At 35.1% G+C, this 10,093-nt stretch overlaps 2 protein-coding genes across 2 annotated transcripts; both read right to left on the bottom strand.

The window, feature by feature from the left end:
- Window positions 1-1,008: 1,008 nt before the first annotated feature.
- On the bottom strand, window positions 1,009-6,014 carry LOC136815971 (poly(ADP-ribose) glycohydrolase-like). The gene is made up of 2 exons (XM_067072393.1): window positions 5,806-6,014; window positions 1,009-3,095 (listed from the first exon to the last, which is right to left on the bottom strand). The coding sequence occupies exons 1-2, from the start codon at window positions 5,966-5,968 to the stop codon at window positions 1,195-1,197; spliced, it is 2,064 nt and encodes a 687-aa protein (XP_066928494.1). The 5' UTR covers window positions 5,969-6,014; the 3' UTR covers window positions 1,009-1,194.
- Window positions 6,015-6,746: 732 nt separating this feature from the next.
- Window positions 6,747-7,462, bottom strand: LOC136815974 (ADP-ribosylation factor-related protein 1-like). The gene has a single exon (XM_067072395.1). It carries the CDS (start codon window positions 7,423-7,425, stop codon window positions 6,817-6,819), a length of 609 nt encoding a protein of 202 aa, XP_066928496.1. The 5' UTR covers window positions 7,426-7,462; the 3' UTR covers window positions 6,747-6,816.
- Window positions 7,463-10,093: the final 2,631 nt, after the last annotated feature.

The following is a 10,093-nucleotide window of genomic DNA, read 5'->3' as shown; positions in this document are numbered from 1 at the left end:
GAAACACTAAGCAAATCGCAGCAACCATGTTCCTGAATTTGGTCTCGCTAAGCTCATTATTCTGTTGTCTCTACTGTGAATCTGGAACTCTAGAAGCTATAACTCTGATTTGGATAATAGAGTTTACAAACCAATTCTTACGATTTGGTAATCTGCTAAAAGAAGCTAAAATGAGGAAAACTAAACTGGCCATTTTCAACAAAATTTTCTACTTGTTAACCTTTGTTGTGCTAAGACTTGGATTATTTTCGTATCTTTTATATAAGATCATAGAGATTAGCAAAATCAATTTATATTGTAAGAGTGTTATAACATTTTCTTATATATCGGGCATATTTTTCTGCCTTCAATTACTGTCAGTTTATTTTAAGAATTAAATTTCGTGAAAGGTAAAAATATATAAAATACGAAGGTACTTAAAGGTTTTGTTTTGACATAAGTGTTCCCGTTTCATATCAGACACATATTTCATATCAGTGCATGCTTTTTGTTATTTTATGCTGATATAAGCAAAAAATGTTTTTTTCCCTCTTTCTGGCCAGTTTTGGCTCTACATCCGTGTCAATCCAATGCGAAAAAGCTTGTGAATTAAAATTGATGAGTAAGCAAACGAGATCACTCTTATTTAAAAACAAAACCTTTAATTCTCATTTATATGTAGCCAAAAATCTTGTAACCTCGTAGTAGATTTGTTAGCAAAATATATAATGTTGTATATACTTGGAAAACATAGCATTTTTCATTTTTTGAAACATGGAAAGCAGGACAGTTTAATAAGGTTTTCTATTAGAAACCATTCATAGCTTTAGTCACCTATAATATACAACAAAACTAAAAAAAGGGTCGAAGAAAAGTATAAAATAAAAAAATACTTTCAGTAGAAATTGACTAGGAACCTTCAGATAATTGCTCAATACAGGATGAGGGGTTTAATAGAGCGATAGGCCTGGATACTCTTGTGCTCCTTTAACTTAGGACGCTTAGTGAAATTTATATTAGCAAATGAAATTGAAATTTGAAAATGAATCATTCTCTCAAATTATCTGGAGGAAAAAGAAGGTTTTCAAACGATTCGTCAATTAAACAATACAAATATAATATACATTACACTAACTTACAAACAAAAATGTCTTTTACATGTTTTTGTTGACATAAATACCCTTTATAAAAGTAAATCATCACACCAATCTTCACTCACGGCGTATCACCGGCATAATCAGGTGAAAGAGGCGACATATCGGATGGTATTTCACACGGAACACCTCGTATTTCAAGTGGGTTATCCTCATTACATGAGCTAGCATCATCGTCTGTTATTGCCTCATACTTTTCATGCAAGTCTTTCAAATAAGGGTACAACGGAACATGTTCCGTATTCGATTTCAATATGTTCCCGTATTTAACTAAATACGACCATAATTTGCCGATGGTTACTTTATTTTTACGTAAGTACTCATGCATGTTTCGTAATTTTTCGACAAGTCCTTCGTCACGAAATGTGAAATAAACAATATCTCGACCAGACTGCGACGCTGCGATCAGTTGTAGCAACGATTTTAAGTACACGTCCCCTCCAAAAGCACCGCAACCCCAATTACCAGTGGCGACAGCTATTTTAGCTTGTTGTGCTTTTTGACGGAAGCCACAGTACGCTTTCACAAGTTCACGTTTTAAACTAGGTCCTTTGAACTGATCCTTGTAACAGTGAAAAACATGTGCGTCTATTGCGACCATTTCACAGTACCGTCTACCCCAACGGTCTCGTGCCGTAAAATCATTGAAATTTCCCGTAAATTTGAACGTGGACGCGTATCCTGAATAAGAGTTATACCTTTCAGCGCCGATAATCAACAAGCTCTCATTGGCATTAAGCTTTTCCGTAAAAAGCCGGGCAACAATCATTTCCGGACATAACAAAAATCGGATTTCTTCTTGAACACAACCGTTCCCAACAACGCCTCCTCCAATCATTCGATTCGCAAAATCAACCTGTAAAAAGCCTTCACCTTCAACTTCAATGGATCCATCACTTGTTACATACAGATCACCGAATTCAACGCCCGAGTTCTCCCAGTCTGGGAAATCGCTCTCGTTAAGAACTTTCCGGTGAAAAGTTACCGTACCTGTCGGCATATCAAGTAAAACACGACGGAAATAATTCAAAATACATTTCAGTTTTTCAGTTTTCACTTCGTTGACAACGTCATGGATACCACGAAATACCCGGCTGAAATTGATATCCGGATAGTTACAATATTCGGAACTCTTCAATGAATTGCGACGCGGGAAAGTGCAAAAGAATGCGTTGGCCAGTAAACAAGCGATTTGATGTTGTGAGAATGTCATGGTGTGATCGCATCCTTGCTTGAGGAGTTTGGGTGGCTGGGTAACTACGTTAGGCAGCTGAAGAGCTAGATTGACAATACCAGGGAGTAGCGTTGAGAATAGTTCCTCCCTTTGAACAGCATCTAGAACAATATTACAATAGCTATGCCAGGAATGAAAATTCCACTTATCTTTGTAGTGATGATTGTAAACAAGGATTGCTTCTTCAAGATCATTAGAAGAAGAAAACGTTTGCAGTAAAGTTGTCTCGACTAGTTCCCATCTATTTTGAACTTTCTTATCACGAGTAGGGTATAAATTCTCGGGTGAGCAAGGCATGCGAACGTGGTCTTTATCCCAGCGGTCTTTATATTTGTCCGGGTAAGGGAGGGGCGTTTTGTTCTGCATGATGTGAGGCTTGAAAAGAACAGTATGATGCGAGTTGGGCGTTAACGATGGTAGGGCGTCATAACAATATGGCGATCGGTTAAAATGGGGCGGGATTTCAACTTTCGTTTGCTTTGTTTCTTCTTCCTCCTCTTTCGAGGACGAGTTTTCATTTTCGGAGCTGTTTGTTTTTACAACGTTATCGTCATTTTCATGGTTTGAAGGAACAACGGATGACGTCTCTTTAGTAACAACCGAAAGACGTTTCTCGGCCTCTGATTCGTCGAGAAGAGATACACTACGTTTGATAGGGTTGTTGAGACGACGTTCAGCGGCGGATGCCAATATCTCGCGCTTGGATGCATCACTTGAATCTTCGGTTTCTAGAAAAGGAGGAACATTTTAAATTAATAATTAACTAATAATTCTTTATATTCTTCAATAGCTCAGTAATAGTTCGAAATTCAAACTTTTAAGGTCTAATTAGCAGATACATTAAAGTGGAAGACATTTTACCCAAACAAAGAATTATCAGATGGTTTGGGCCTTTTTTTGGAAAAAAAATAAGAAAAGCATTGCAAAAACAACAAATATTGTCGATTATAGTACCCTAATCCTTCCCAAATCTCCCTTTGATAACCAGTCCATTTTGGTAGTTTAGTATAATACTAAAAGGATTTTAAGTAATTTTGGTATGCCACCACATAAGTCATAATGAATGAGATCTGAACTGAATTGACTCTGGACCAAAGATCATAGATTATGATGATTTGAATTCTCTGAAAATGGGTTCTTGCATTTGGCTCTAATTGGTCAGCCTAAGCTGAGCATTCAAATCCGTAAAATTCATTTCTTCTTCCATCATCATAAGACGGCAAAAAAAATTTTCAGTGTAAATCTGTTGCAAGCTTCAATTTCTGTCATTTATTTTTTTAACTCGGCAAATCAAACACATGATTTTCATCAAGGGGATTCTTTTTCTACACCTTTTGAAGGTTTAAAGCCGTTTGCTCAAGTTTTTGTTTATGTTGAATTTTCTGATACTTTTTATTGCTGCTTTTTATTAGTTTTTGCAATAAAAACATATTTTTCTTGTTTGCCTCTAGGTGGGATTGATGATGTTATAATGTTATTGGAATTTGATAAAGTTTACAAAAGTACAGATACTGTCTAAATTTGATAGAGACTGGATGCAATCGTGCTTTTTTGGACTTGGTTTGCTTGGACATGTTTGATAAGGCGAATCGCAAAAAATTGTTTGGTTCCCGTCATTTCTACTTTAAAAAGTGGGGGTCAGTTTGTCGAAAATATTTTCCTTTCAAGAAGCAGCTATATACATCTTGTTGAAAGGGAATCCGTACCCGTGTGGACTGATCTGAATTAAGAAATTGAGAAACCGTGGATAAACTGGTTTTCGGTTTACTCTCCATTAGCATGCGGCTCGCTACTTCGATTTGAAAACTTGTAAACACAGAGCGTGCAGAGGTCGACAGTGGAAATCCAGCAAAGCAGCGGAAAAACTTTCCGACTCTCCAACTACCTGCTGACCGTAAATATCAGGGGCGGTCAGATGACGGGAACCAAATGATGACATCACATCTCCTATTATTGGACTTGCAAAATTATGACAAATGGTCTTTGGAATTTGATCAATTATATTAATATTAATATATACAGTTCTTGTTGAAATTGATCAAACTATTTTTCACGCAGTTCCGGACGCAGATAGTGTTTTTCTAACCTTTTCTAACCTTGGCGCACGTTTTGACTGAATGATGGAATGGAATAAATGGCGATAACAGTTTATACATATCTCTTATCAGACTTGCAGAAAGCGGACTGCAGAAAGTTATGAAAAATGGTTTCTAGAATTTAATGAATTATACCGTCAAGTTACACAACATGCACACTCTCGTCACAACTTGCACAGTCATAACAAACAGATCCATCTGGTCTTCATTTAACATTGTTTTAAAGTTTAAAAAACACTACCAGTGCTTGGCACAGAAGAGAGGAATCCCAGTTGAAATTAATTGCTACTCCGTTGCCCTGTTGAATTTATTTATTATGGTCGTGTGTTTATTCCGCCAAGGCGGTAAAGCGATCACCCAAATTCATAGACCATTCAAAAGGGAGTTTAAAGCAAAATAGGGGGAAAATGAGCTTCCCTGCATAGTTATGAATTTTAAGTTTTGCTTTCGATTATCATTTGCGACCAGCAAAGTCTTCAAGATGGTTGTGTGCATGTTGTGTTACTTGACGGTACTGAACTACAAAATTTATTTACGAAGACTGGATGTAAATTATGTTTTTCTGACCTTGCCAAATTTTGGCTTTCACTGAATAGCAGTCAGTTTTTACATACCTCATTGGCCTTGCAGACAACTGACAAATGTTTTTTTTCTGTAATTTGACCAAGTCTACCAAAATACAGTTCCTGTTGAAATGTTATAAAAATGAACTACGTTTTGCAAAGATTTTGATGCAAATTGTGTTTTTCTGGAGTTTGCGCTTTGTGACTTAAAGTTTGTAGCTTGTTAGTTTAAAGTGTTATTGGAGTTTTATCAAGTAAAACAAAAAGTACAGTTTCTATGTATATTTGATGGATATCTTTATTTTGGTTCTGACGTTTTGGCAATTTTCTTATTTATTTCTACTAGATAACACTTTGTATATCTGACATATGGATATTGTCTCCATACTTTGATCTTCTCGTGGGGGGGGGGGCTTGGAGGAGCTCTCAGGCTTGTTTTGAATAATTTTAAATCAAGTTATCAAATGTTTCACATTTTGTACATTATTCAACATTTTTAGTCTACTCTGTTTCAGTACATCTCTTACATCTGTTTGTTAGCCCACTTATTAAAGCTATCTAGCTAAGCTCTATTGGCTGACCTTCCAGCCTCGGCTGGTTTATTTCATTTTAAAAGTGAAAAATTTCAAACTTGAAAAGTAATTTACAAGGGAAATTTGGAGGGGTTTCTGACCTTATAAGTTCTTACTTAAAGCATCCAAAAACTTTCTTGCTCCTTGCTTATTAGCAATTAAATCAAATTAAAGTATATAAATAAAAATTTTAAAAAAATCCCACACCAGTTTTCTCGTTGTTGGTAGTTGACATTTTTCTTCGTTTCGTGAAATAATCACTCAGACTAATTTGTTTGGTTTTCCTCTTTTGACTGGATGGTTCATCTGATGTTGCAATGGGTGGTTTCTGGTCGGTACCGTTACTTTCAATCACTCCACGGTCACTCATTATTCATATTGTTATGATTTTGTTTGTAATTCTATTATTTCTTATTGTTGCTGAAAACAAAAATTAATATTAAGAATATTGGGCACGATTTTGGTCGGTCAGGTCTATATAGGATTTTGTTTGTTCTAAATCAGCATTTTGTGCAAAAAAGAAGGTATTGCAAACATCAAGTGTGAGCATCAAAAGGGGCCATACATTTTTGCCCAATTCGATATTCTATTTGTTTTAAAACTCGAACACTCACAGAATAAGTATTTTTCTTCAATTTCCAGAAACTGAAAGTCGTTTAAACAGTTTCTTGATCAGAAAGGATAAGAAAAAGCGTTGAAGAGATCTGAGTCATATAATTTAAGCAATGGAGAATACACTGTGTCGACCTCACAAACCGTAATGATTGCTGCTTTAGTAAAATAGGAGATAAGAGACAACAACTTAAAGAAACCCTCCAGCCAAACCCATAAATATAATTGATTTGAATGAGGTAAAATTGACTTGAATTATCTCATTTTTAAATAAATCGTCTAAAAAATAAAACTAAATTATACAAAAAAAATATTATCATACAAATCTGTATTTATATAATTTCAAAAAAATAATGTCACATAATCATTATTATATATCATTTAATCTTTCTTGAGGTTTTTGAGAAGATATTATTTAGTTATCACACCAATTTTTTTTTCATGGCTAGTTTTCAGAAAAAGGATCATTTTCTGAAGGAGCTAAGGAAATAGCATGACAAATTGAGTATTCTGAGAAACCGATTCTATCTATTTAATCCATAGAGAAATATTGCTAAGCTTGCTTTATTCGTCATTTAAAATAAAAATATGAACAGAAATCACATTTCACCTTATATCTTTTTCTCTAGGTGGTCTATTATAGTTCCTTTTCACATGTTCTAGCATCCATTGTAAGCCATCATCAACTCCAGTGCCATCCAGAGCTGAAATACCATGTAGCATACAGTCACGTTTACCAAGGAAAGCTGCACTCTTATTAAATACCTCTTTGACTTCGTCAACAGTAATACAACTGGGTTTGTCTTGTTTGTTAGCTAGCACTAACAGCGGTATCCCTTCTAAATCAGAGTGTGTCAGCAGGTTCCGAAAACATTCATAAGACTCACCCAAACGTGGAGAATCTGACGAGTCTATAACATATATAACACCATTGCAGTCTAAAAAATATTTATCCCAAAGTGATTGTAGTTCCTCTTGTCCACCAAGATCCCATAGTAACAGTACATCACTCTTCAAGTCTATTTTCCCAATGTTCATACCCACAGTGGGCCCAATTTTTTCAAAAGGTATCCCATTGTAGGCTTTGGTTGCATATTTACGTTTTGTCTGTTCTAAAAATGTTGTTTTTCCAGCATTATCTAGGCCAACTATGAGAATACAATACTCATCTTTTTGGAAAAGATATTTCCATAATCCACGAAGCAGAGTAAACATTTTTGGTACTGAATTCTAATTTTTCTAAAATGACATTTTAATATATAAAGTATATATATAATAAAGTACTTAAACTTGCTAAATCATAACATTTATATTATGATTTTAATCAATTGAAAAAATAACCTGTATAGACCAGCGTCAGAGATTCAGAAAGGGCCTTAAAAATGGTTTTCGTAGGGCACCCCTAAAATCAGGGCAAATTTTTGATATTTTGCTTCTAATAGGGTGTAGAATTGACAAAAAAAATTGCCCTTCGAATCTCCTGCAGTTTTCGAGTGAATCGATTTTTAGTTAATCGATAGAGCTTATCAAGGGTCCCCCTTTACTCACGGTTTTTTCGAAAAATCAAATATCTGAGGCTACCAATGGATTCAGCGTAAACACATCTCAAAACTTTCTGACGAGTATCCTATTTTTCATGTTTTGATTCTTTTAATAAGGATATTTGTCCCATTTGGCCCAATTTAATGTTGCAATGGCTACAATTTCTTGGGTCCTCAGCCTGATTGGTAGGAGCCTGAAAAAATGCCCTGATCTTTATTTGTAAAGGAATCTCCGAGACAACTTAAAATTTGGGAGGCGAGGGGATTTGCACATGGCGAATCAGATGTCAGTATTTTCATTAAGCAGATCTTAAAGCAACAGCTTCAAAAAACTGGACTGTCCTAACTTTTGTAGGACACAATGTCAATTAAAAACCTCACTGACTCCTGCATCCAAATAGTGATGAGAGAAAATATTCAGTACACACAGTCAGCTTTGACAAATTGTGTGTTTCCATTTCAAGTGAAAAACTTGTGTTGTGAGTCATTGATGACACAAGCAATCAACAATAGAAACCAATCAAAGATCAAATAGAAAAGAGGTAAGTCTAGCCATAGTTCGGACCCCCCCCCCCCTTTCTTAAGGGGGGATGACACCTTTCAAAAAAGTGAAGAAGGGGGGGATTAGAAATTTTCATTAAAAAGGGGGGGGATCGTTTGGCTTACAAATATTGTAGATTATTTTCCAGCACTGTTATGAAATTTGGTCTGCATGAAAGGAAGTTCTTTATTTTCACTAAAAAGTGGTATTATATTTGCCAGACTTAATTTTTCTTTACTGTTTCCTTTCCCTTTTTACCATAAAAAATTTAGCCCAAAACCCTTGGGGCATTTTTAAAGGTTGGGGGGATGCCAAGAAGGGGGGGAATTCAGACCCCTTTCCGCACTATGTCTAGCCTAGCCTAATTGTCAGCGGTCAAGTGGCCTTAAAAGAACACAAGAGTTTATTTATATCAAACAAAACACACAAATTTGTCCAAGCTTACATTTACTAATGCTTTTGTGTTTCGTTGTTTTTAATTTTACACCTTGACATTGGGTTTTATAGCCAGAGTTTTAGGTTTTTACAACACTTATAGAGAACAAATTTCATCCAATCAGATTCTAGTATTTTCTCTGTCAATCAAAACAACAATGAGAAAAAGTTTGTCATTTTTAATTGCTCTTGGGAATAATGTTGTATTATTTTCAGTTGATTATACAGTGGCATTTTTGTTTCCATAAACTCAGTATCTAACAACACAGATAAGACAACATTACTGCAACAGGGATCATGACAAATGAAATTTCACTGTTTTTGTTTTCCTTCAAAATGGCTGATTGGCTGTGATTATTTTCCTTTGTTTCATAAGGGATTTTTTTACAAAAAATTGTGCACAAACTTTCTGTGTGTTGGCCTGATTTTTGGCTTTGATAACAAAGTATTATCATTGCCTTTACTCTTTGGAATACTAAAAGTCTTTGGCAAAGGCAAGCATGTTTTTACCGAGTTTGTTTGCAACTAAGCTATATACAGAGGCATTTTCAAGAATTTTTTACCACCATCATTTGGTGGCAAAAACTCTTCGACATTAAAGGAAGAAATTTTGGCAGGAAGAAAGTTTGGCGGATTTGGCCGTTTGATTAATATATATTGATATATTTATAGACTATCCATTTCCAAAGTTTTCTGTCTGGCCGTAAACACACTGAATAAATTTCAGCAGACATCAAACCAAAAATCTACATTTTATTTTTTTTTTTTATTTTTTTTTTTTGTGATATCTTTTAATATTTTACTTGGCTCTGGTTTCATTGAGCACTCTGCAACATCAATCACAAACAATACTTTACCTTACAATTGGTACAAAATTCTGCGGGTTACAAAATTTTGCGGGTACTTAATTTTGTGGGTACTTAGTTTTCAAAAAAATGCCACATATAGAAGATCAAATTCAGTATGTGAATAGAGCAGTAAAATACAATTTTCTATTTTTCCTTTTTTTTTGCAAAAGTTCTAGGAATGAAAATAATGGAATAATGATAATTGAATATCCACTGATGATCCGCGGCACTATTGTAAAGCTAGAATCGCTTCGCTCATGCTTTGCTTGAGAAAATTATTGACAGATTAAAGTTTTTCACCCGTGCAGGGGCTTGTGGGCGTTCTACGGGCATTCTGCAAGCGTTCTCGGCTCAATCCTTGGGCTGCGCTAAAATGGTTGACTTAGCTATGGCAGATCATAGATCATTTTGATGGAAGTTGTTGGAATGTTTACAAGGCTCTTGACAGAAAATCCTTTGTTTTATTGTCAATGATGACAGTGCCGCTATTAATTTTGTTAGATCTGACATAATGATGT

Source organism: Clytia hemisphaerica, unplaced genomic scaffold (assembly GCF_902728285.1).
Source record: "Clytia hemisphaerica strain Z4C2 unplaced genomic scaffold, Clytia hemisphaerica genome assembly, whole genome shotgun sequence".
NCBI classification, from domain to species: Eukaryota; Metazoa; Cnidaria; class Hydrozoa; order Leptothecata; family Clytiidae; genus Clytia; species Clytia hemisphaerica.
This window is presented reverse-complemented; position numbering and strand designations above follow the sequence as displayed.